At 44.4% G+C, this 27,333-nt stretch overlaps 1 protein-coding gene across 3 annotated transcripts in view; it reads left to right on the top strand.

Annotated features, from left to right (window-relative positions):
• The window catches only part of POLN (DNA polymerase nu), a 171,051-nt gene that overhangs the window by 55,041 nt on the left and 88,677 nt on the right, over positions 1-27,333 (top strand). For all 3 annotated transcript variants that reach the window (XM_063603673.1, XM_055111138.2, XM_063603672.1), the window contains 6 exons: positions 7,718-7,875; positions 10,833-10,901; positions 12,417-12,477; positions 13,149-13,213; positions 15,967-16,050; positions 16,374-16,469. In XM_063603673.1, the coding sequence (XP_063459743.1) occupies positions 7,718-7,875; positions 10,833-10,901; positions 12,417-12,477; positions 13,149-13,213; positions 15,967-16,050; positions 16,374-16,469 (533 nt within the window). The remainder of the gene's footprint in view (positions 1-7,717; positions 7,876-10,832; positions 10,902-12,416; positions 12,478-13,148; positions 13,214-15,966; positions 16,051-16,373; positions 16,470-27,333) is intronic.

Below are 27,333 nucleotides of genomic sequence, written 5' to 3'. Positions count from 1 at the left end.
CTATTCCTTGCTCTTGCTCTGCTTCATCTTGAACACCACTAATTCTTAGATTTGCTCTTTTGAGGCAATTTTCTATATCTTATAGGTGTTCTTCTTTTCTCTTCTCTCTTTTCTTTTTACTCCTCTGTGTCTTTTCCAGTAGTCTATCTTCAGACCCACTGATTGTTTTCTCTGCTTGATCCATTCTGCTGTTGAGAGCCTCTATTGAATTTTTCAGTTCAGCAAATATATTTCTCAGTTCCAGGATTTCTGTTTGATTTTTTAAATTAAGTCAACCTCTGTTAAATTTTTCTGATTAATTTCTGGGTTTTTCTGTGTTATTTTAGAGATCACTGAGTTTCCTTAAAACTGCAATTTTGAATTCTTGATCAAAGAGCTTCACTGTCGCCATCCTGTTAAGGTCAGTCACTGGCTCCTTGCTTTGTCTGGTTTGAGGATGTCATGGTTCCCCACTTGCTATTATTTCTTGTGAATGTACGTCTATTTCTTTGCATTGAAGGATTCGTTTTTTTGTTCCAATCTTCTCTTTCTGGTTTGTTTTGGTTTTTTATTAGATATGTTTGCTCAGAGATTTTTTGTCAATATACCTGTTAAATATCTTTTTGTTTTTGCTAGGTCCTTGCTTCCTTTTCAGCACTAGGTGGCACCTTAAGCCCAGGTGTGCCTCGGCTCTAGCAAACTTCAGAGCGCTCCCCATCCCTGATGAGGAAAGTCCCTAAGGGAATACCTCGCAGTATGGGAAGGCTAGCCGGGAGTTCATGCCCAGGGGACCTGTAGGATGTACCTCCTACAACATGGTCCTACTGACCAGCCTTTCTGATTTGGTGTCTCCTCTGTCTATGGTACAGAGCCGAGTGTCTGCTAGTCTCTACCACTGCCCATTTCTGGCTGTCCTCAGGGATATTTCTCCCTTCAGACACTCATGATGCTTCCTGTGGATTGTGGCAGGGACGGGTCTCCTGCCAGGGGGCCCAAGATGATGGGAAAGTTGATTTTCCACCTCAGTCTCACTTTTTTCAGTTTAGTAACTGAATTGGGAGAAATTTTTCTACATGTTTGGTGACTGGCAGATTGGGGAAGGGACATAAAGTCTGATTCTCTTACTGTCTGCATGGAGTTTTTTCACTTCTGTGTGGCCTTGGAAACTGTGTCATCCTTATATTTGGGTTCTGGGATATTGCTGGTGATAATCTTGGTGCTGTATATTGGTTTTTGCTTTTTCTGTGAAGGAGAGTGAAGCCGGCTTTCTTGTATTCTACCATTTTGGTAACATCACTCTATTACCAATAATCTCTTTTTATTATTAGCTGTCTAGTCAGTGTTTGCACTTCCCTAGTTGTTCTAGAACTGTTTTTGTTTATTTGTTTTGTTTTTTTACAGTTTGTTTTAACTGGGGCCCAAAGCCCATAACTTGTATTTCTTTTTGTTTATTTGTTTGTTTTTGAGATGGAGTCTCGCTCTGTCACTCAGGCTAGAGTGCAATGGTGCAATCTTGGCTCACTGCAACCTCTGCCTCCTGGGTTCAAGCAATTCTCCTGCCTCAGCCTCCTGAGTAGCTGGGATTACAGGCACGTGCCACCACGCCTGGCTAATTTTTTATATTTTTGGTAGAGAGGGGTTTCACCATGTTGGCCAGGCTGGTCTCGAACTCCTGACCTCAAGTAATCTGCCTGCCTCGGCCTCCCAAAGTGCTGGGATTACAGGCATGGGCCACCGCGCCCAGCCAGGTGTGCTTGTATTTCTTAAGCCTCTTTTCATCTATATGTTCTCCCTTCCTCTGTCTTACACTCTTGCAGTTGTTTTGTTGTTGAAGAAACCAGATTGTTTGTCCTGTAGAATTTCTCACAGTCTGGATTTTACTGAGCACATCTCCTTCTTCTCATTTAATATGTTATCTCTCTTCTATTTCCTGTAAATTGGCAATTAGATCCAGATGCCTGATCAGATTCAGGTTAGATTTGGGAGAGAAAGACTACATAAGTGTTGTATACGTTTGTCAGGAGGTATATAATGTTTGGATGTTTATCTTTTTTTGTGATGTTAGAAGCTACTGCTTGTCATTGTCTAGGTTCCTTAATTGCAACATGGTGATATTTAAGATCTATTATGCTTTCTTCATTTATTAGCTATAACACTTACATAAAGAGAAATCCCCTTTTATCATCTATTTGGTTACCCTAAGTACACTTCATATAGAAAAGCCAAGATAAAATTTGATTATTTTCCTTTATTTACCCGTTTTCAAAATAATGAATTGTTTCATAGAATCACCAAAAGGTGATCAAAAAAAAGCCTTTTTCATTTTAGTATCATTATGAGCATATGGATTTAAATATATTTGATATGTTTTGACACATTGCACATGATCTTTGATGAGTTAGGTGAGCCTTTGTCATACAAACCTAGTAATCTGGGCATCTTCTTTGATTTGTGGTATGGTAGGATGTTTCCAGGTCATCTTGTGCATTTCCTGCCCTAGACCTGAAATTAGCCATTTCTTCAAGGAGCCCTGTTACATTAGTGAAAATGGCATTTAGAGACCAGAATCTGGTCCCTGGATATGTACCTCACTATTAGGTTGACTTTTGTTACCAGGCTAAGATGTTTGTATTTTTTTTAAGATAAAATATACTGTGAGTTCATACTGATATTTCTAATTCATGTTCAGGATGACAGGGTTTTTACTTAACCTTATTGATCTCCTTTAAAACATACTGAAGAATCCTTTGTACTTGGAGGTCAGTTTGGCTGTATATAAGATCACTGGTTTACATCTTTCTTTGTATTTCTAAAATATGCTATACTATTGTTTTTTGGCATAAAGTGGTGCTTTCAGAAAGTGTGGTGAAAATCTGATTCTCTTTCCCTAATTAGTGACTTGGTCTTTTTGTCTGAATGTCCAAAGGTTTTTGTTTGTTTTGTTTTCCTTTTTTTTTTTTAAAGTCTAGTGTTTTACTAGACTGTGTCTTGGTGTTGGCTGTTTTGGGTCAATTTTGCAAGATATGTATGTACCCTTAAAAAAAAAAAAAAAACTTTGGCCGGGCACGGTGGCTCACGTCTGTAATCCCAGCACTTTGGGAGGCGGAGACGAGTGGGTCACCTGAGGTCAGGAGTTCGAGACCAGCCTGGCCAACATGGTGAAACTCCATCTCTACTAAAAATATGAAAATTAGCCGGGCATGATGGCATGCGCCTGTAGTTCCAGCTACTCAGGAGGCTGAGGCAGAAGAATCACCTGAACCTGGCAGGCAGAGATTGCAGTGAGCAGAGATCTCGCAAGACTCTGTCTCAAAAAGAAAAAGAAAAAAAGAACACCTTGTAAATAGCTTTCTGGTATAGCTTTAAAAAATAGCAGTTTTATTAAGATATAATTTCATACCATAAAATTTACTCTTTAACTGTACAATTCAGGGGTTTTTCAAGTAATCACAGAATTGTGCATGTATCACCACTACATAATATCAGAACATTTTTGTCACCCCAAAAAGAAACCCTGTACTCCTTAGCAGCCACTCCCCATCCCCCCTTTCTCAGACTCTGGCAAGCACTAATCTGTGGTTTTTTGTCTCTGGAGTTGTGTATTCTGAATATTTAACATGAATAGAATTGCACAATATGCAACCTTTTGTCACTAGCTTATTTCATTTAGCCTGATGTAGCTTTTTGTTGTTGTTGGTTTTTAACCTAGTGTTTTAAAGGTTCATTCAAGTTGTGGCATATATCAGTACTTTATTCCTTTTTATGGCTGAATAATATTCATATTTTGTTCATTCATCAGTTGATGAACATTTGAGTTGTTTTCACTTTTAGCTGTTATGATTAATGCTTCTATGAACTTTGGTGTAAAGGTCTTTGCATGGACATATTTTCAACTTGCTTGCGTATGTATCTAGAAGAAGTAGAATTGCTGGGTCATGTGGTACTCTGTATTTAACATTCTGAGGAACTGCCAAACTTGTTTCCAACAAGGCTGCACCATTTTAACCAGCACTGTATATAGCACTGTAATTTCCCCACATCCTTGCCCAATACATGTTCTTGTGTATCTTTATTTTAGTCATCCAAGTGGATGTGAAGTGTTACATCCTTGTGGTTTTGGTTTGTATTATACTGATGCCTAATGATATTGGACATCTTCTCATGTGCTTATTGGCCACTTTTATATCTTTTTGGGGGGAAATGTCTGTTCAAATATTTTGCCCATTTTAAAATTGCATTGTCTTTTTATTGTTTATTTGTAAGAATTATTTATATATTCTAATATGAGTTTATTGTCAGATATACAATTTGCAAATACTTTCTCCCAATCTGTGACTTGTCTTTTTAGTTTCTTGATGTCCTTTGAAGCACACTTTTTTTTTTAAGGAAATCCGATTTATTTGTGTTTTCTTTTGTTATTTGTGTTTTTGGTGTCAAATCTAAGAAACTATTGTTTAATCCAAGGTCAGAAAGATTTACTCATTTTTTTCATACAAGTTTAATCATATTCTCTCTGAGGTTAGGCTTATGATCCATTTTTGGTTAATTTTTGCATATGGTGTGAGGTAGGGGTCTGTATTAGTTTCCTAGGTCTGCTGTAACATTACCATAAACTGAGTGCTTAAAACAAAAATTTATTTTCTTACAGTTCTGGGGGCTGGAAGTCCAAATTAAGGTGTTGGCAGTTCCTTCTGGAGTCTCTGAGGGAAAATCCATTCTGTGACTCTCCCCCAGCTTCTGGTGGTGGCTGGAAGTCCTTTTCACTCCTTGACTTGTAGACACATCCCTCCAGTCTCTGCTTCCATCCTCATGTGGCCTTTTCTCTCTGCATGTCTCTATATGTCACCTTCTTTTCTGTCTCTCATAAGGACACTCATCATTGGATTTAGGGCTCACCCTAACTTAAGATGATCTCATCTCAAGATTCCTACCGTAATTATATCTGCAAAGGCCCTTATTTCAAATAAGTTCCCATTCTGAGATTCTGGGTGGAGTTATCTTTTGAGGACCACAATTCAACCCATTGTTGGTATCCAACACCATTCTTAGTACCTTTGTTGAAAATCAATCAACCACTGATGTATGGGTTTATTTCTAGACTCTTGATTCTGTTCCACTGATCTGTAGGTCTATTCTGTGTCGATACTACGCTGTATTGATTATGTATATGTCTTTATGTAGTTTAAAGTCATCTTCTTTTTTTTTTTTTTTGAGACGGAGTCTCACTCTGTTGCCCAGGCTGGAGTGCAGTGGCATGATCTCAGCTCACTGAAAGCTCTGCCTCCTGGGTTCACACCATTCTCCTGCCTCAGCCTCCCCAGTAGCTGGGACTGCAGGTGCCCACCACCACACCCGGCTAATTTTTTGTATTTTTAGTAGAGACAGGGTTTCACCGTGTTAGCCAAGATGGGCTCAATCTCCTGACCTTGTGATCTGCCTCTCCTGACCTCGTGATTTGCCTGCTTCGGCCTCGCAAAGTGCTAGGATTACAGGCATGAGCCACCATGCCCGGCCTAAAGTCATCTTGAATTACAGTGTTTAGTGCTGTGTTCGTTTGTTTTTTTTCCTTTGATTTCCTATTTCATATGTTGAATCTTCTTGTCTGTCTTTCATATTTATCTTTTTGTCATATTTATCATTTTTTATCCAGAATCCATTTTCAGTTTCTTCATTTCTTTTAGATTTTTTAAAATTTTATTTTATTTTATTTTTAAGTTCTGTTGGACTTGATTCTTTTTTATTAAAAAAAATACTCTGTCTTTTTTGGCTGGGCACAGTGGCTTACGCCTGTAATCCCAGCACTTTGGGAGGCTGAGGTGGGCAGATCAACTGAGGTCAGGAGTTTAAGACCAGCCTGGCCAACATGGTGAAACCCCATCTCTACTAAAAAAAACAAAAATTAGCTGGGCATGGTCGTGGGTGCCTATAATCCCAGCTACTCGGGAGGCTGAGGCAGGAGAATCACTTGAACCTGAGAGGCAGAGGTTGCAGTGAACCGAGATCATGCCATTGCTCTCCAGCTTGGGCAACAGAGCAAGACTCCATCTCAAAAAAACAAACAAAACAAACAAAAAATTCCCTTTTCTTAATTCTTTTTTTTTACTTTAAGTAGTTAGCTATTATGTTTATTTGCTTTTGTGTCTTGCGCCAGTTTAGTTTTTATTTCTGAAATGTCTTCTTTTTTTAAATTTTCTCTCCTAGATTCTGTCATTTCTTTGTATAATTTTTCTTTTTCTAAGTCACCTAATTTCTAAGTATATTATTCGGATTTACTTACTTTTTTACAGCTTTTACTCTTTCTTAATTTTCTGAGTTTGTTTTAAATCTTATTTTGTTAGCATTTCTTTTTCAGCTACTGGCATTTTCTCCCTAGTGTGGGATTTGTCCTGGCAGGCTTCAGTTTGTCAGTTGCAAGAGATTATAGGGACCATCTCCCAGAGCATTCTTATACTGTCAGAGCTTCCCCAAGGATTTTAAAAAATATATGTTGATAACCATTACTTTTGGAATATTAAAGCATTGAAAAGGGAAGTGGAGTGAAACAGTCCTATTGGGTCAGTCCGCATCACCAGACAGTGTTGTAGAAAATGATGTGCTGCTGACGGAGACATGTGCTCCTCTTATCCAGAGCTCCAAATGTGCTACTGTAAGAGCCTTCCTAGATATCAAATGAGAAAGTCATAATACTGGCTGCTTTGGTAAATATAAATCTCTTAGACTGGTATAATTTAAAGATGCCTGAACATATAATATTTAATGTGATATGATCTAAGACTATAGTTTTATTTAAAGGCAAACTCCTTACTTTTGTGTGGCACAATTCAAAATTTTAAAGTAACTTAAAAAGCAGTCACTTTAGGATTTAGTTTGTCTATTGATTTCTAGCCTGCCCCACCTCCCCAGCCTTTTATGACTCTCCCTTCATGTCTAAAGTGTTCTGGTATAAAAACTTGTTTGTTTAGCAAATATCGTATTTACTTTTTAAAAAGCATTTTCTCATGTATATCGCACATAATTACAGTAATCGTTCCCCCAGTTTTTGGATGAAGAAACCAACACTGAAGGGGCGAGGTGGCCTCCCAGGCTCAGAGGGTGATTCAGAATCCAGGCCTGGTGTTCCTTCCACAGTACCAAAGCGCCACACATTAGTTGTCTTGTAGATTTTCCACACTTCAGGGAGAATGCCAAGGTATCTTTGCCTTGCACACACTACCTGTTCAACACTCAGTGACGAGGGTGTCGTGTGTGCTCAGGCAACTCCCGCCCTTCTTCCTTTTGCTCAAGAGGCTTGGATTCCAGACTCCATGGTGCCAGACAGCCCAGTGACAGGCTGGAGGAGGGCAGGACTTGGCAGAGAGGATGCCTGAAGGAAAGAGGAGCAAGGACGAGGGGAGGCAGGTAGCATGACCCACTACTCTGACTTCGACAGCTTTTAACATGTTTTTGAGAGATCCAAATTGCAAGTGAGCTTGGAGTCCCTCCTTTATGGCTACTTGAAATCTGCCTCTTTAATGTGACACCCACAGAGACGGGCCATGTGGGACTTGGGTTCATCGAGGCTGCCTTATCAAAGGTTCTAAATTCTGGAGAATAATGGAAAGTCACTTTGGTCCTTAGCTCTATAATTTGAGAGGATGACAATACTACTACTATTCGTTTGAACTTAAGAACTTTGTCAAAGCAGGAAAAACAACTATTGGTTTTTCTTGGGATGACTGAATGACCTTTTTCTCTTCAGTTGCTGATTTTATAGGGCTAGATCCCAGAATTGCTGCATGGCTTATAGATCCTAGTGATGCCACACCCTCTTTTGAAGATTTAGTAGAAAAATACTGTGAAAAATCCATTACGGTTAAAGTGAACAGCACATATGGAAATTCCTCAAGAAATATTGTGGTGAGTTGTTTAAGATAAGGTTTTATCAACCTTAATACATCCTATTTTTTCTGGAAGCTTTTTCTATTTTATTGATAGCCTAATAGTAAAAAGAACATTGTCAACATTCATTTTCACTTATTCAGCACAAATAGTTGTGACCTTGGCATTTCTGGTGGAGGATGTTGAATAAGGATAGGTGATGGCTGTTCTTCTATGGCACCTGTTCCTAGGAAATCTGTCCATAGTGTGACTCTTCCAGATGACTCTCTGATTTCAGTGTCACCTGCTCCATGAACACAATGCCACTCATTGATAAATCCTTAGGGCTGGTGACGTGGCCACAGTGCCAGAGGTCCTGGGATGGCTACTCTTCACTCTGTGTGGAGAGAATGGTCAGAACTGCCCTGGGTCTCGGGCTGGGTGCAGTAGCTCATGCCTGTAATCACAGCACTTTGGGAGGCTAAGGTGGGCCGATCACTCGAGGCCAGGAGTTCAAGACCAACCTAGCCAACCTGGTGAAACCCTGTCTCTACTAAAAATATAAAAATTAGCCAATCATGGTGGCAGGTGCCTGTAGTTCCAGCTACTCAGGAGGCTGAGGCAGGAGAATTGCTTGAACCTGGGAGGCAGAGGTTGCAGTAAGCCGAGATCGTGCCACTGAACTCCAGCCTGAGTGACAGAGTGAGACTCTGTCTCAAAAAAAAAAAAAAAACTGTCTTGGGCCTCTCTCCAGGCCCTCCCCTGCTAGAGATACCCCTAGTTATCAGGAAGCACCATCTGGAAAACAAAGGCACTCACACCTTCTAGAACTGTGCCTAGAACCCAGAGAGAGAGACTTCTCAGCAGGCCCCAGAGGAGAGGTGTCTAGTGGTGGCAATGTGGCCACAGTTGGGGCCACCCTGTTCAGGCTTTCTAGTTAGCTGTCAGTGAACAGTTACATGGTAAAATCACTGCTGGAAGAACACACAGGCTACTGAGCTAGCTCAAGCAATCAGAGCAAAGCAAGAGGTGATGTGAGCCCTCGCCATGTACTGGGCACTGAGCTGGGGCTAAGAGGTGATGTGAGCCCAAGCTGTGTGCTGGGCACTGAGCTGGGGATAAGAGGTGATGTGAGCCCATGCTGGGCACTGGGCACTGAGCTGGGGGTAAGAGGTGATATGAGCCTGTGTCGGGCACCGGGCACTGAGCTGGGGATATTTGCCTCATGTACTTCATCCTCACAGATCATCTGTGATGTGAAGATTTGTAACAATAGGGTTTTGGGGTTATAAGTTGCAGAAATGCACTCTCCCTTAATATAAAAAGAGATTTATCAGAAGGATATGGGGTAGCCCACAGAATCAGAGGAAAACCAGTACCAGGCCTTGGGAAGAACAGGAGCCAGGCAGCCCTGAGTCCCAGGGAGCTGGAACTGGTAGGCTTGGTGGCAGCACTGAGCCATGACTTTTTCTCTGTCCAAAAGTCAAAGTTTCAGTGTTTTCTTTCCCTCCTTGTACCATGTGTCTACACCCCACCAGGGAGGCCAGGCATCTTGATTAGTATCCCTACCCACACTTCATGCCGTCAGGCAGGGAGACTTCTCCAAACAGAAGCTGAGATATTAGAAAGAAGGAGTTGTCCATCTCAGAATTATCAGTCCCAGTTTACAGATGAGAAAACTGAGGTATAGAAAGGTTAACGTACATGTGCCTTGCCCAGGGTCAAATTGAGGCCAGGGTTCAACTCATCCACACTCGAGGCAGAAAAGAGGCAGCCTCAGATGCAGTTCTGTTTATGTCTCATCAGCCAGATATGTCTCTGTAGTTGAGCCATGCAGGGCATGGATGAGGGTGGGAGATGGAAGTCCAGCCATTAATCATTAATCTACAGATCACAGGTTACACCATTCTCTCCAAAGAGGTGGCATGAATTGTTCAGATAAATGGAAGAGAGTTCCAGGTAGAGGGAGCAGCAGGGATATGGTAAGACTCTCAGAGAACATGGTGCCTCTATGGAGGACAGCAAGACCAGCCTGGGGAGAAGGAGGCATGGCGGTGGGGAGCCAGAAAAGATTTAGGGGCTCCTCGTGCAGCTGTGCCATACCAGGGAGCTGGGCCTGTCCTGGGGGTATTCAAACTAGGAGTCACATGGTCAGTTTTGGGGCGTGGAAGGCTCCTGCAGGCAGCCAGGTAGAATTCTGCCAGGTGGCAGTCAAGAACTTGACATGGAGGGACTCTTCTGTAGGATGTTCTCCCAACATTCACAGGAGAGCCACAAGCAAGATGACTAGAAAACATTGCCAAGGTGTGTGCAGTTAGCCACTGGTCCCATGGGATGTTCACTCTAATCTCAGGCCTTCAGCAGAAAACTGAGTCTGAGTGGGCTGGAGGTGGGGGATTTGTTTGGCAGAATGGGGTGTTGAAGAGGTCCTGGCACTCCAGGTTAGGGGAAGGGTAATTAGACTCTGTATTGAGGGACACATCTCATCCCATCTCCCTCTTTGTCAGCTGAACACAGACCCTTGTTTGTCATCTCCCAGGGCCTCTGTGTGCATCTCCTGGGGTGAGAATGGAGGGGTAAGTGTGGAACGTGGCAGCAGCTGTGCGTGGGTGCAAGGTGGTAAGGCTGAGACAATGGAGCTGTGGACTCCAGAGAGGCCAGGTCTGCATTCTCCTCTCCCTGCTACCATTTAATCATTGTACCTGAGACATTAGGCTTCTTTGTGGTTCTGTTTCTCAGTCTATAAAATGAAGAAATACCCTCGGTTGGGAGGAAGTGTCCAGCTATGGATAGCTTGCACTTGCGCAGTAGAAGCACTTTCTACAGATGGGAACTTGTCTAGTCGAGGTGTTTGGTGATACTACCACGTACATGACATCTGCCATGGAAAACCTCATGAGATTTTACTAGGAAACATTTTTCAAGTCATGTCAGTTCCAGACTGTGATTGCCACCAAGTTTATCTGATTTTTAAAAATACTTTTGCTCTTTTAAAGAATCAGAATGTATGTGAGAACCTGAAGACACTCTACAGACTTACAATGGACCTTTGCTCTAAACTGAAGGCAAGGCATTTTATTATAATTTCTGGCTGACAGAGGCTCACAAGAGATGTCTTTTCATTGGCACCCGCACTCCCAGGGAGTTTGAATGTGAAGGAAACGAAACGTTGAGTTCTAAGAACAAATTAACCTGTGCATTACTCAGAAAAGGGTTGTCTAGAATGATAAGAACTGAAGTTTTAAAAATGCTTTCTGTAGGTTGAAAACAATTGTAATATTTTTTAAAGCCTCTTCTTTAAGTGGGATGTTTCCAATGCCATAGTTAATGTAAAAGCTGAGCATTGATTTTGATTAATAGTGGGATGGACATAGCTTCACTCAACCAGAGTCTTCCTGGGAAGCAGACAGCCACTGCAATGAGCCACCAAGAAGAGCTGAGTGGAGGGACTGTGTCCAGAGGCCAGGGAGGGCAAAGGGAACCAGCCAGAAGGAGAAAGCTCCAGGGACAGGCAGTAGCTCAGCCTGTTTCCCTCCCTCCTGCCCCCGATGCCCCATCTGAGAGCAGAGGAGTGGCCCGGGTGATGTGACCTGGAGGAGCCTGCCCCGCCTAATGGGCAAGGGCAGGGCAGAGAATGGGTCTGGAGCGGCAGGAGAGAACATGAGGGCAAGAGTTGGAGGATGGAGCCCGGGACTCTCTAATGGCAGCAGGAAAAATAAAAACGATGAGACTCATGAAGAACACAGGAAGGCCCGGATAAATAGAGATTCCATGCTCTCAGGGGAGGTGGCCTGGAATAAAGATTCTAATGTTCCTCAAATTAATCCATAGTGGCAGTGAAAAATCAATGAGAATTATTGGTAAATTTTGGGAATTCAGTAAGCCTATTCTGAAATTAAAATGGTAGACTAGAAGTCCACAAATGCTTAAATCAATCTTAAAAATGAAAAAGAGTGAAGAAAATTGAGGATGGGGCTTGGCCTATCAGAATTTCTTTTTATTTCTTTTTTTCCACTTCCAATGTTTGACTTGAACCTATCTATATTTCTAAATATCTCTACCAGATCTTGGTAATAAAATAGCCTACTTAAGGGAAATAAGAGTTCATTAGGAAGAGCAAGTAAGAGGAGTCGAGGTTGGGTAGGAGACCAGCCATGCCCATGATAGGGGTCGCCTTAATTCTAGCTCAACAAAATTTAGGCTTTTTGGTTGGGTGCGGTGGCTCATGCCTGTAATCCCAGCACTTTGGGAGGCCAAGGTGGGCAGATCACTTGAGGTCAGGAGTTCAAAACCAGCCTGGCCTACATGGCGAAACTCCGTCTCTCCTAAAAATTTTTAAAATTAGCCTGGCATGGTGGGGGGTGCCTGTAGTCCTACCTACTCAAGAGGCTGAGACAGGAGAATCACTTGAACCCTGGAGGTGAAGGTTGCAGCGCGCTGAGATCGCGCCACTGCACTCCAACCTGGGCAGCAGAGCAAGACTCTGTCTCAAAAAAAAAAAAAAAAAGTAGGCTTTTCAACAAAATGCAGATATAATAATATTTAAATTGACATTGATGTTATTTCTTCCTATTAAACAGGATTATGGTTTATGGCAACTATTTTGTACTTTGGAGCTTCCTCTGATACCAATTTTGGCAGGTAAGTTACCATAAAGATGAAGTACAGCCATTTTTCTAGAGGGTTCTTCATATTGTTTGGGATGAATATTTCTCCATACCTTACTTAGGAGTACATAGTATATCTCATGGGCACCAGAGAGGTAGCAAGCCTATTATTTTCCCTTTCTGTAGTGAGGGGTTGGACTGCATTCCCTCTTGGTATGGAAAGACTCGAGGTTCTGACATCTTGGTCATATGGGATCCCTGCTGTGCTGCCTGGCCCAGGAGGAGTAGGCTTCTCTAGATGTTTTATATGTTAGTGGTTGTCTCTCATTCTGGTTTGCTGTCCTTATAACCTTGAGAACCTTCCTGCAAGAACTGATGCAGGGCTCTCTTCTGCCTTTGCCTTTGACCGCAGGTCCTGATGGGCACCACGTCAGCCAGGGGGCATTCACAGTGTGGGAAGGGCCAGGCTGGCCAGTGCGGTCCCCTCGCCCACTCCCACCTCAAAGGCCAGCTCTGTCAATGTGCCCATTTGCCTGTATGACACAGGGATCCTGACAGATCCTGTGCAGAGGTTGGCATGCAGCAGGTGCTGAGTAAATGGCAGTTGCAGTCATTATTGTCCTCATCAGGGAGCGAAGCATTTTAGTCTTTAGTAAAAAGGATACATTAATGCAAATATGATCTGGTTTGGGTTTCGAATCACAGTGATGGAAAGCCACGCCATTCAGGTGAACAAAGAGGAGATGGAGAAGACGTCAGCACTTCTTGGGGTAAGTTATTATTCCAGATGGTTTGTACTGGCCATCTCTTTCCTGCATGAGATAGTTGTTCCCAGTGGCAGGTCTAGAGTAGATTCTCCTTTTCTTCTCTTCCTTGTTTGGTGTTGACAGTATTTCTCCCTCTTCCTGACGCCTGCAGGGGAGAACCAAGCATTGAAAAGACCTAAACAGCATCTAGTGCGTGTGTGTCCGGGGAGTTCTTTAATGGCTCCTCAGGATCCTCCTCAAAAGTTACGTTTTTCTCACAGGGACATCATCCCCTGTAGTTTGGTGAAGGAATTCTTGGGTTTCTTGAAGAACGAAAATACAGAGATGTGTAAAGATGCATGAAAAAATACTTAAAAATGCTCTACTTCAGTTTTCTTAAGAAAACACATGTAGGTAGAGAGTGGGAAAATAGACACAGAGACTGGGAAGGGTGAGCAGTGGTGGGGGCAAAGATGAAGAGAAGCGGGCTAAAGGGTGCAAACATACAGTAAAATAAAAGAAATAAATTCAGTGTTTGATAGCAGCGTAGGATGACTGTACTTAACAAAAAGGTATTGAACTTGAATGATGGGCGCTCTGAATACCCTGACTTGACCACCACACATTATATACACGTAATACATTTTCTCATGTACCTCATACATCTGCACAAATTTTTAAAAAGGCTAAACCACATGCCAGGAGCATCTTTAAAATAAAATGTTTAAAGGAAACCCCAATATAACCATCACCTGGTTCAAAGCACAGACTTTCCAGAGTCCTGTGTGCTTTCCCTATCCCAACCCCTTTCTTGCTGCCAAAAGTAACTGCAACCCTGACTTTTGTAGCCTTTTCATTGTTGCTTTTCTTTCTAGCTTTCCCACTTCAAAGCCTAAACAATGTAGTTTAGCTTTGCTTTTGAACTGTAAGTAAACAGTGATTTACATGTGGCCTTTTACCCAGCCTTCTACATCTCAGCTCCACCTGTGTTTCTGTGTGTCACTCAGTGCTGTGGAGTTTTCTGTTGTGGACTGTGCTGCCCTTGGTGTCTCTGTCCCACTGCCGATAGGCGTGTGGTTGTTTCCAAGTGGCAGTCATTACAAACCACGCTGTACCTCTGAGTGCATTCCCTGTGCCTGTGGGCACAGGTTTCTGTGGGCTGTGAGGTGACTAGTGCTGCTGGGACACAGGGAAGCTGTTGCTTAGTTTTATTCAATAATGCCCAATGGCTTCCCAGAGTCTCACCCATGAGAATGCATACGGGATCCCATTCTTGCACATCCTCACTTCCCCTGGCTGCATCAGACTTTTACATTGTAGCCATTTTGGTGAGGCTATAATGATATCTCATTATGAGTTTTGTTTCTATTTTCCTGATTACTAATGTCAACCAAGAAGAGGTGAAAGAGCAGGCTGCAAAGCAGTTAGACAAGGCATTCCTGGGGTCTTAGAAACTGCAATTCAGGAGACACAGGTTCAGCTAAAGGCCAATATGTGTTCTGAAGAGAGGAAGGGGAGTTGAGATTTTTAAAAGGAAGCTAAGGGCGAATACACATTTGTTGTGAAAGAATTATCATTGGTGGAGGTGGTTGGCTTAGTACATGAGTCCGTTGAGCTCATTGGTTGTCGTTCTTCAGGAGGTGCAGCACTGGCAAAATCTAGCTGTTTTCCAGGATGTTGTGGTCATTGCAGTTTGGCCCAGTTCAGAGGTTCAATGCAAGTTCCTGTTTTTTGTTTTTGTTTTTCAGCGTTTCAGGTCATGCAGGCAGTCCTTAGAATGGCTCCCTGACTCTACTTTAGAGCTCTGGACCAGAGTGATATCATTTTGTATGTCACATTTCACATTAGTGGGGTCGATTAGCTTTTCATAGCATCATTAGCTTTTAGGAATTTCTTGTTGTAAAGGATCTGCTCAAGTCTTTTGCCCATTTTTACATTTTTTCTTACTGATGTATAGGATATCCTGATGTATTCTGGATACAAGCCTGTTTCCTATACTTTCTACCTCTGTCTTGTTCTGTGTGATGTTGGATCCCTTTTCTAGTCTTAATATTGTTGGAGAATTGATTCTTTCCTTCCCATTATTTTTACTTCTTTAAGTTTGTTTTCTTACCTTTGGGGGAGGATGCTTCTATGAGCCTAGGTATTTCACCATGAGGCAAAATATGTTTATTTTTATTTTTATTTTTTTGTAGAGATGAGGTCTCACTATGTTGCCCAGGCTGGTCTCAAACTCCTGGGCTCAAGACACCCACCTGCCTCGGCCTCCCAAAGTGCTGGGATCACCGGTGTGAACCACCGTGCCTGGCCAAAATGTGTATTTTTATGCTTATTTTGATAAATTATAGGTTATTTTTTACTCTTTTAAGAGCTTTCTTTGGGAATTTTGTGTGTATGTGTTTGTTTGTTGAGACAGTGTCTCACTGTCACACAGGCTGCAGTGCAATGGCACACTTATAACTCACTGCAACCTTGAACTCTCGGGTTCATACAATCCTCCCACCTCAGCCTCCCAAGCAGCTAGGACCACAGGTGTGCACCACCATGCCCGGCTAATTTTTTTTTTTTTTAAGTGGTGGGGTCGCACTATGTTGCCCAGGCTGGTCTCAAACTCCTGGTCTCAAGTGATCCTCCTGCCTCAGCCTCCCAAAGGGCTGGTATTACAGGCATAAGCCACCATGCCCATCTTGCTGTTGAGAATTGTTTGATGAACAAATTAAACAATCTTAAATTGTGAAAACTAGGAATGAGATTAATTGTGTGTATCATATTTTCAGGCTCGTCTCAAGGAATTGGAGCAAGAAGCTCATTTTGTTGCAGGAGAACGGTTTCTTATCATGAGCAATAACCAGCTTCGAGAGGTAAAGCTGAATTTTGGTTCTTTCATAAAATGTATTTCTTATTCAGGAGTTAAAGGGAGATTTATTTTGAATTTATAAGTATTATTTTATGTCAACTATCTGAAAAGTAAGTTTTTCATGTTCTCTCACAAGTAATGAACACATTGAGATTCATTACTTCAAAGCCTTTAACTTGTAGAAAAGTACTAAATGAGAATTTAAGCATGTTGTAATGTCTGTTTGGGTGTGTCTTCTCTGGCTATTGGCATGGGCTCTGCTATAGTAATGTTCTGTTTCTCTCAAATGTGAGATTCCCTCACCATGTGTAAATTACTTTGTTGAAGATCCTCTTTGGCAAGTTAAAGCTGCACCTGCTGAGTCAAAGGAACAGTCTCCCCAGAACGGGGCTGCAGAAATACCCGTCCACATCAGAAGCAGTGGTAAGGTTTCAGAGTTATCCTTTTTCTTTTTAGAATGACAGCATGTCTGCACCACATGTGTGCTGACCTTCAGACCCACCCGAGACTCTCAGGCCGTCCCCTCATGCTGGCAGCAGTTTCTGCAGAAGAGGGGCTCCCCACACCAAGGTTGCTTTTCTCACTATGGACCAAGGGAGAGAGGCAGACAGTACACTTTTGCAGAAGCAGTTAATTGGCTTGACTTCCTGAAAAGCATAATTTGGTGGAGTTTTGTTCTTAAAACCAATTTCTTGACAATCCAGTCACAACCTCTTTGCTTCGTGTCCCCAAGAGGAACTAGAAACGGGTCATCAGTCTTCTCCTTTCCCCAGATTTATTTTAGAGAATTTTACCTACCCCTCTCTTGAGAGGAATCAATTTTTTTTGAAGACAAGGAGTAGTGAGATTGTGCTGTGTTGGAGTGGGAGAGTATAGATCGATATTCAGAAGCCAGTGAGTGCTTTTACTGAAAAGACACAGAGTGGAAGTCAGTAAATAAGTGAATTCATGTTATTGTGAATATTGGTTACTGTGGTGAGAACCAGCTTCTGAGGCTCCAGTTTGTGCTTTCTGTGCTCTGTCCAGCATTCGACTTTGTAACAGAGGAAGGTTTCCTTCTAAGATGTCTCCTCTGGCCCTATTCCCTCTCCAGCACCACATTCCTCCAGTCTCCGCCCTGTGAGGGTGTCTTAGAGTACAGGCCCTCAAGGAGCCTGAGCTCGTTGACTGTGCCTGCACTTGGCCTTTGCTGGTTTAATGGACAATTACTGGGTGAATAATGGACTCCTGCAGAGGATGCTCCACTGGAGGGACTTGAAACTGCCCTCTTCCAAATCATCTTCTTCTTCAAGCTTTCTCCACCTTAGTGAAGGGCCCGTCCTCCTTCCAGGTCCTTGGGAGCCAGTGCAGAGTAGTAAGTAAGAACAAGGGCAGTGGGGTCAGCCATCACTGGCCAGCATGGTTTGGACAACATGAAAACATTGCTCGACTGCCCTGTGCCTCAGTTTCCTGATCTATAAAAGAAAAATAATAATAGTACTTTCCCTACTGGAATCTTGTAAGGCTTCAGTGTGTGTGCGTGTGTGTGTGTCCATGTGTCTGTGTGAAACAGCACTTAGGACCATGCCTGACATAAAAGCTCTCAAAAGACCAGTAAGCATCGGCCATTCTGAGAAAAGTCCTGTGAGTCGTCCTTGACTTTCCTTCCGCCTCCTGTCACAGCGAGTGTCAAGGTCTCTACCCACAAAATAGGTCCTGAGCATGCCTCCTTTTCCCCGTTCCCCCGTCTCTACCATAGACCTTTCTCACTTAGATCCCTCCAACCATTCTTGCCCCTGCTGCTCATCCTTCATACCTAGAGTGATCCTTTAAAAGCATTGGAAAAGTCATGTTACTGCCCTAGGACTTCCAGTAGCTTCTATCGCACTTAGCATCAAATCTGAGCTGCAGAGCGTATCCCCAGGCCCGTGCTCTGGCTGTGCCTTCCTGGCCCGGCACCTCCTCTCTCCCCCAACTCCAGCGCCTGCTGAGCTGCCTGCAGCTCTGTGCGCCAGCTCCTTCTCTGTCCCCAGACTCGTGCCACAAATTTTTCCTGCTTGCTTCTGATTGTCAGCTTAAACATTGTGTTCAGGAGACCTCTGGTCACCCAGACTACAGTAAGGCCCCAAGTCACAGCTGTTTCTTCACCTTGAGTTATTTTCTGCACACAACTCACCACTACCTAAAGTTTATCTTAGGTGTGTGTTTGCTTTTTCCATTAGAATGTAGGTTGTGCAGATCAAAGACTTCAGTTTGTTCCCAGAACCAAACCAGCTCCTGGTGCTGAACTCAGCATCTGTGGTGTGTTCGTGGAGCACTGGGTCATATAAGATGGTTCCTGGAAGCAGCATCTGTCTTGCTGTGGAGACTAAGGCTTGGGTCTCAACACCACACAGTGGACATGGGCAGCATGCCCCAGAGCTCCAGCAGGGGGCGCTGCCTGGGCAAGCCACACATCCCACACCTGCACCTGAGCTCACCTCTGTCCTGGCACCAGCTGGCACTGTTGCCCTTCCCTTTGCAACTCCCTTCCCTCTCCAGACAACCAACAGTGCAAGAAAGGACGCATCACTCTCTTCTGGTGCTGATGTGCTCTCTTGTTAAGACAACAGCTTTCACGAGGAGCTCATTTTTCTCCCATAAAGACATGATGAGCATAAATCATATTAGCCTCACTCTTTGATTTAACTGAGTAAGTCAAGTTGCTCATTCATGCATGTGAAAAGATTGGCTTGTGCCAGGTACGTGGCCAAATTCAAGATTCAGATTTCTTCTCATGACTTCTCTCCATCCTCCCTTCCCCCTTCCTGGAGGCCTTGGTGAGCGTTGCGGCTCCTCTCACCCCAGCGCCTGTCCCCTCCCTGCCCTTTTCCTCCACGAATCCATGTTTGATGTCGGGGAAACCAGCTGATGGTATCCCCTGTGTTACACACACATTTGCTGCTGCTCAGCTCCCCCAACTACATGTAGCCCTAACAGTGCATGACTTTTCTTTTGTTCCTGGGATGTTCCCAGTGCTTAGTACAATGCCTGGGACATAGTGGATGCTCAGGAAGTCACTAATGAACCCTTCAAGTTTTGAGATGTATTTTTTTTTTCTCATTGTTTGACTCTACATATTTTCTCATTTCTGTTATAATTCTTTGACCATCGAGTTGTTTGGAAGTGTGTCTTAACATTTCCAAATGTGTGGGGGATTCCCAGATAGTTTTTGTTATTGATTTCTAAAAAAAAATTTTTTTTGGAGACAGAGTCTTGCTCTTGTCACCCAGGCTGGAGTGCAGTGACGTAATCTCAGCTCACTGCAACCTCCCCCTTCCAGGTTCAAACGATTCTCCTGCCTCAGCCTCCTGAGTAGCTGGGACTATATGCACCTGCCACCACGCCCAGCTAATTTTTGTATTTTCAGTAGAGATGGTGTTTCCCCATGTTGGCCAGGCTGGTCTCAAACTCCTGACCTCAGGTGACCTGCCCACCTCGGCCTCCCAAAGTGCTAGGATTACAGGCATGAGTCACCATGCCTGGCCTTGATTTCTAAATTAAATGAAGTGTGATAAGAGAACACAATCTATGCAATGTCAGTTCTTTGACACTCACCTCAGAGTTCTCAGATGCTCCTCGTGGGCTGAAGAACATATGTCCCCTTGTACCTGTGCAGTGTAGTTTAGAGTCCTGTGGTACCTAGCTGGTCCACTCACTCCTGCTGGGGTATAGTGGGAATTCCCTCCCCTCAGCAGGCACATGATGAGTGGGAAACAAGGGTCCCTCCCTAACGAACTGAAGGAAGCTTTGGTGTTTTTTTTCTGCAGTGAAGTCACATGTTCTCAGAACATCATAAGGAGTTCAAACTCTGGGAAGGTGGTCCAGCCTTGGGGTCAGGATTCCTGGACCAGCCACTCATCATTTCTGGGAGTTGCTTCTGAGACCCCTTGACTAACTGAAGTGATGGGGTCTCCAGGTCATGTGTGTGCACTGACCCACTGCTGGGCATCCAGTATGTGGGATACAGCCGTGAGCAGGACAGATGCCCTTCCTGTTTTATTCAGCAAACACTACTGTGGCTGTGGCTCTGTGTTAGACACCATTGATGGTTTAGTGGGGAAAAGGTCTTTATCATCATGGAATATCTATTCCAGCGAGGAACTACAACAGGGTTCTCTAGAGAAACAGAACCGGTAGGATATATGCAGATATAGATACAGATAATAGGTATATGAGAGGGGATTTGTTAGGGACATTGGTTCACGCAGTTGGGGGTGCTGTGAAGTCCCACGATAGGCCGTCTGCAAGCTGGAGACCCAGGGAAGCTGATAGTGTGGCTCAGTCCAAGCCTGAAAGCCTTGGGACAGGGAAGCTGATGGTGTAACTCTGAGTCCAAGGCTGAGTGTCGCCAGTGTGTGTACTAGAGTCCAAACACTGGAGAGTCTGGAATTCTGATGTCCAAAGGTAGGAGAAGGGTGTCCCAGATCCAGAAGAGTGAGTGAATTCACCTTTCCTCTGTTTTTCATTCTAACTAGGTCCCTAGCTGATTGGATAGTCCCTGCCCACATCGATGCAGGTCTTCCCTGCTCAGTCCACCAACCCACATGCCAGCCTCCTCTGGAAACACTCGCACAGACACACCCGGAAATAATGCTTTACCAGCTGTCTCATTATCTCATAACCCAGTCAAGTTGACACCTAAAATTAGATATTATAAGAACCATCCAGCAGGATAAGAGCCATTAAGGTAATAACAGGGAGAGTGACACACTCCAGACTGAGTGGTCCAGAGAGAACCCTAAGGAATTATGTGTAAGCTGAAGCTCGAAGATCAGGAAGTGCCTATGCAAGGAATAAGAACAAGGCCTTGCAATGGGAAAAGGCTCAGGCTGCTCAGGGGCTGAGGCTGGAGCCTTGTGACTGAGAAGAATGGGAGGGATGGGGTTGAGGTGAGCAAGGACCCAATTCTGCTGTGCTTTGCAGGCCATGGGGAGGAATGTAGATTTTTAGAAAAATGGGTAGCCTTGGAATTGTTTAAGTAAGGGAGCAACTATGATCTTAGATTTTTAAAAAATAGACTTTAATGGCCACGTATGGTGGCTCACGCCTATAATCCCAGCACTTTGGGAGGCCGAGGCAGGAGGATCACTTGAGGCCAGGAGTTCAAGACCAGCCTAGGCAACATAGTGAGAACATGTCTCTACAAAAAATTTAAAAATTAGCCAGGTATGGTGGTGCACGCTGGTAGTCCCAGCTATTCGTGAGGCTGAGGTGGCAGGATCACTTGAGCTCAGCAGTTCAAGGCTGCACTGAGCAGTGATTATACCACTGCCCTCCATTCTGTGCAACAGAGTGAGACACTGTCTCAAAAAAAAAAAGACTAGTTTTTAGTTTTAGGTTCACAGTAAAATTGAGCAGAAAGTACAGAGAGTTCCCATACTCCCTGTTCTGTACACACATGCACAGGCTCCCCCTCTATCAACATCCTCGACAGAATGGTACCATTGTTACAGTCAGTGAACCCACACTGACACATCGTTATCACCCAGAGTCCGTAGTTACACGATATACTCTTGGACTGCTCTTTGGTGTAGGGTTCACTCTTGGTGTTAGACATTCTGTAGGTTTAGACAAATGTATGATGACATACATCTACCATTACAGCATCATACAGCGCCACTGCCCTAAAAATCCTGTGCTCTGCCTATTCCTCCCTCCCTCCCACCAGCCCCTGACAGCCACTGTGCTTTTTACTGTTTCCACAGTTTTGCCTTTTCCAGAATATTATAAAATTGGAATCACAGTATGTAGCCTTTTCGGATTGACTTATTTCACTTAGTGGTAGGCACTTAAGTTGCTTCCATGTCTTTTCACAGCCTGATAGTTCATTTCTTTTCAGCAGTGAATAATATTCCGTTGCGTGGATGTATCACAGTTTATTTTCCATTTACCTACGAAGAACATCTTGGTTGTTTCCAAGTTTTGGCAATTACAAATAAAGCAGAGATAAATATCTGTGTGTAGGTTTTTAGGTGGACATAAATTTTCAACTTATCTGGGCAAGCACCAAAGAGTATGATTGCTGGATGAAATGATAAGAGTACGTTTAGTTTTGTAAGAAACTGCCAAAGTGTCTTCCAGGGTAGCTGCACCATTTTGCATTCCCACCAACAATGAATGAGAGTTCAACAATGAATGAGAGTTCCTGTTGCTCCACATCTTTGCCAGCACTTGGTGGTGTTGATGTTCTGGATTTTCACCATTCTAATAGGTGTTGGGTATGTTTTTATAAGATCACTCTTTTTTTTTTTTTTTTTTTTGAGACAGAGTCTTGCTCCATCGGCCAGGTTGGAGTGCAGTGGCACGATCTCACCTCCCTGCAACCTCCACCTCCCAGGCTCAAGCAATTCTCCTGCCTCAGCCTCCCGAGTAGTTGGGACTACAGGTGTGTACCACTAGGCCTGGCTAATTTTTGTATTTTTAGTAGAGATGGGATTTCACCATGTTGGCCAGGCTGGTCTCAAACTACTGACCTCAGGTAATCCACCCACCTTGGCCTCCCAAAGTGCTGGGATTACAGGCGTGAGCCACCACACCCAGCCTTTTTTTTTTTTTTTTTGAGACAGAGTTTCACTCTTGTTGCCCAGGCTGGAGAGCAATGGTGCGATATCAACTCACGGCAACCTCCGCCTCCTGGGTTCAAGCAATTCTCCTGCCTCAGCCTCCTTAGTAGCTGGGATAATAGGCATGCACCACCACGCCTGGCTAATTTTGTATTTTTAGTAGAGACAGAGTTTCTCCATGTTGGTCAGGCTGGTCTCCAACTCCTGACCTCAGGCGATCCGCCCGCCTCTGCCTCCCAAAGTGCTGGGATTACATGTGTGAGCCACCATGCCCAGCCAAGATCACTCTTTTAGCTGGTTGGAGAATGGGGGATACTCATTAGTAGGCTGTCACTGCAGTCCAGGTCACGGCAATGAAAATGGAGCAAAGCAGATGGAAAGCAGATGGATTTTTAGAGGATTTTTAGAACAGAAAGGACCTTCTGATAAGTTCATGTGAGCGTGAACAGAAGTCAGCATGTGGAGTAGTTTTGAGTTTTCTGAGTTGTGCACTTGGGCAAATAGATACAGCCACTACTCAGGGAAAACTGGAACAGGAACTGTTTATGGAGGGGGAGGTCCAGTGTTCAGACTTGGATATGTTAGGACAGAAGTGCATGTGACACATTGATGTGCCGTATCACAAAACAGCAGTTGGGCCTGTGGGACGGGGCTCAAGACAAGTCCCATGCTGGGAATCCACACTTGGAAGCTGCCAGCTGATTTTTACTAAAGTCGCCCTGGGATAATGGTCCTCTGCCCTGCCTGGAGATTTGGAAAACATGGATGCCCAGGCCCACAGCTGATCCCCCGAGTCAGAATTGGGCGGGGGAGCCTAGTCATGGGCCTGCTTTTGAACCCCCCTTTGATTGCGATACGCAGCCAGCATAGATAACCACAGAGTTAAACTCCGAGAAACTGATCTTTAAAGGTCAGTGAGAGAAGAGGCACCAGCGGGAAATGAGTGAGAAGGGAGGTCAGACGAATGTGGTGTCTGCAGCCGCGGCAGAGCATGGGTGAGCCCGCGGAGCCATGGCAGCCGACGGCGCTCCACCTCTGGCCCTCAGCCAGCACTCAGTGCTCTGTACACGGTTAGTGCGAGCAGTGTTCTCAGGCTGCTCAAGTCAAGATATACTGGGAGACTATTGGTTAGAAAGTTATTTTGTGAGTAAGTCATCAAGATAAGGAGAGTTAGATGATGTTAAGCTGTTTTCTTGGCTAAGTATTTCCATGCACTTTCACCCACCTAGGGATAGCTTTTTTACAAAAACTGCAATTCTGGATTATACTGAGGCAAGATACCTCCCACTGTTAATGTTTTATGGCCACAACTCTTGTGTTCTCAGTCTTTATTCAGAGAGCACTATGATTTAATGGTTCACCTATTACATCAAAATCATATAATCAGTTCTCCCCCAAGTGGATTTATAGATTCTAGACAATTTTAATTAAAATCCTGGCAGGAGTTTTTTTTTTGTTTGTTTTTGTTTTTTTTTTTTTGGTAGGAACTGAAAAATTGATTCTCAGATTTCTGTGGAAATACTAAACACTAAAAAGAGCCAAAATAATCTGGGCGGGGGGGGATCACTATTTAAGGACATAGTCTATTGAATATCAAGACTACTTATAAGGCAATAGGAATTAATTAAGCAATACCATGTGGTGTTGACTCGAGGGTCAGTAAATAGGCCAATGGACCAAGATAGAAAATCCACAAACATCAAGTCCAACAGAGCTCAAAGGTAAAAAAAAAAATAAAGAAAATCGGGCCGGGCATGGCGGCTCATGCCTGTAATTCCAGCACTTTGGGGGGCCAAGGCAGGAGGATTGCTTGAGTCCAGGAGTTCAAGACCAGCCTGGGCAACATGGCAAAACCTCATCCCTACAAAAAACAAAAAAATTAGCTGGGCATGGTGGCATGCACCTGTAGTCCCAGCTACTCTGGAGGTTGAGGCAGGAGGATAGCTTGAGCCCCAGAGGTGGAGGTTGCAGTGAGCCAAGATGGTACTGTGTCCGGAATTGGTGGGTTCTTGGTCTCACTGACTTCAAGAATGAAGCCGCAGACCCTCGCGGTGAGTGTTATAGCTCTTAAGGTGGTGCGTCTGGAGTTTGTTCCTTCTGATGTTCGGATGTGTTTGGAGTTTCTTCCTTCTGGTGGGTTCGTGGCCTCGCTGGCTCAGGAGTGAAACTGCAGACCTTTGCGGTGAGTGTTACAGCTCTTAAGGCGGCGCGTCTGGAGTTGTTCATTCCTCCCAGTGGGCTGGTGGTCTCGCTGGCTTCAGGAGTGAAGCTGCAGACCTTCGCAGTGAGTGTTACAGCTCATAAAAGCAGTGTGGACCCAAAGAGTGAGCAGTAGCAAAATTTACTGCAAAGAGGGAAAGAACAAAGCTTCCACAGTGTGGAAGGGGACCGGAGCGGGTTGCTTCTGCTGGCTCCCGCAGCCTGCTTTTATTCTCTTATCTGGCCCTATCCACATCCTGCTGATTGGTAGAGCTGAGTGGTCTGTTTTGACAGGGCGCTGATTGGTGCATTTACAATCCCTGAGCTAGACACAAAGGTTCTCCGCCTCCCCACCAGATTAGCTAGATACAGAGTGTCCACACAAAGGTTCTCCAAGTCCCCACCAGAGTAGCTAGATACAGAGCGTCAATTGGTGCATTCACAAACCCTGAGCTAGACACAGGGTGCTGATTGGTGTATTTACAAACCTTGAGCTAGATACAGAGTGCCGATTGGTGTATTTACAATCCCTGAGCTAGACATAAAGGTGCTCCACGTCCCCACCAGACTCAGGAGCCCAGCTGGCTTTACCCAGCGGATCTCGCACAGGGGCTACAGGTGAAGCTGCCTGCCAGTCCCGGTGCCGTGTGCCCGCACTCCTCAGCCTTTGGGTGGACGATGGGACTGGGCGCCGTGGAGCAGGGGGCGGCGCTCATCAGGGAGGCTCCAGCCACACAGGAGCCCACGGAGGGGGTGGGAGGCTAAGGCATGGCGGGTTGCAGGTCCCGAGCCCTACCCTGATGGAAGGCAGCTAAGGCCGGGTGAGAAATCGAGCGCAGCGCCGGTGGGCTGACTGCTGGGGGACCCAGTACACCCTCCGCAGCCGCTGGCCCGGGTGCTAAGCCCCTCATTGCCCGGGCTAGCAGGGCCGGCCGGCTGCTCTGAGTGCGGGGCCCGCCAAGCCCACGCCCACCCTGAACTCCAGCTGGCCTGCAAGCGCCCCGCGCAGCCCCGGTTCCCACTCGTGCCTCTCGCTCCACACCTCCCTGCAAGCTGAGGGAGCCGGCTCCCGCCTTGGCCAGCCCAGAAAGGGGCTCCCACAGTGTGGCGGTGGGCTGAAGGGCTCCTCAAGTGCCGCCAAAGTGGGAGCCCAGGCAGAGGAGGCGCCGAGAGCGAGGGAGGGCTGTGAGGACTGCCAGCGCGCTGTCACCTCTCAGTACCACTGCACTCCAGCCTGGGTGACAGAGCGAGACCCTGTCTCAAAAAGAAAGAGAGGGAGAGAGAGTGTGTCTCACAGGGCATCACTGCAAAGCATTAAGTAAGGAGGGCTTGTTACATAAAGGGCCAGTGCATCTTGACCCCCATTTCATGCAGCACACAAACATAAATTCCAGGTGAATTGTGTATCTAAATATCAAAAGCAAAATAGTAAAGATTGGAGAAAATATAACAAGAGGACATCTTTAAGGCCTTGAGGTAGGTAACCATTCATATGTAGGACAGCAAATGCATCAACCATAAAGGGAAAACTTGATAAACAGGACAACAATCAAATTAAAAATCTCTAATTATGAAAAGACATCATTAAATAAGTGAAAAAGCCAGGTACTGTGGCTCATGCTTGTAATACCAACACCTTGGGAGGCCAAGGCAGGAGGATCACTTGAGGCCAGGAGTTTAAGACCAGCCTGGGCAACATGGCGAGACCTCATCTCTGCCAAAAATTTAAAAAATTAGCCAGACATGGTCGTGTGCACCTGTAGTCCAGCTACTTGGGAGGCTGAGGTAGGGGAGGATCACTTGAACCCAGGAGTTTAAGGTTGCAGTGAGTTATGATTGCACGACTTCACTCCAGCCTGGGGAACAGAGCAAGACCTTATGTAAAAAAAAAAAAGTTAAAAAAGCTAGCCACAGAAGGAGAGAAGATATTTCCAATAAATATAACAGACCAAAAAACTGTCCAGAATAACAAATTTCTACAACCCAAGGAGAAAAAGACACACAAATCAATTTTTTAACTGAGCAAAAGACACGAACAGGGGCTTAATGAAAGAAGATATACAATTAGTCAAATATATGAATAGTGTCCAACAGCATTAGTCACTGGGGAAATAACAAACTAAAACTACAGTGAGAGATCACTTCTCATTTACCAGAACAGCTAAAATTAACACCAGTGATGACATACATTGGCAAAAATGTGGATCAGCTTGAACGTTTATGTTTTGCTGAAAGGGGTATAAACAGGTATGTTTACTTTGGAGAACTGGCAGTATCTCTGCTAAAGTTGATGCGGCAGTATCTCTGCTAAAGTTGATACAGCAGTTTCACCCTTCTTCATGTACATATTCCACAGAACTGTGAACATACATTAAAATCTCTGTACCAGCATTATTCATAATAGCCCTAAGGTGGAAAAAAACACATATCCATCAAAGGTGGAATGGGTAATGTTCTACATTCATGCACTTGAATACTACACAGCCGTGCAAATAAATGAAATA

The sequence above is a fragment of the Pan paniscus genome, chromosome 3 (assembly GCF_029289425.2).
Source record: "Pan paniscus chromosome 3, NHGRI_mPanPan1-v2.0_pri, whole genome shotgun sequence".
In the NCBI taxonomy this organism is placed as follows: domain Eukaryota; kingdom Metazoa; phylum Chordata; class Mammalia; order Primates; family Hominidae; genus Pan; species Pan paniscus.
Note: the sequence above shows the minus strand (reverse complement) of the source record. Positions and strands in the feature narration are given on the sequence as shown.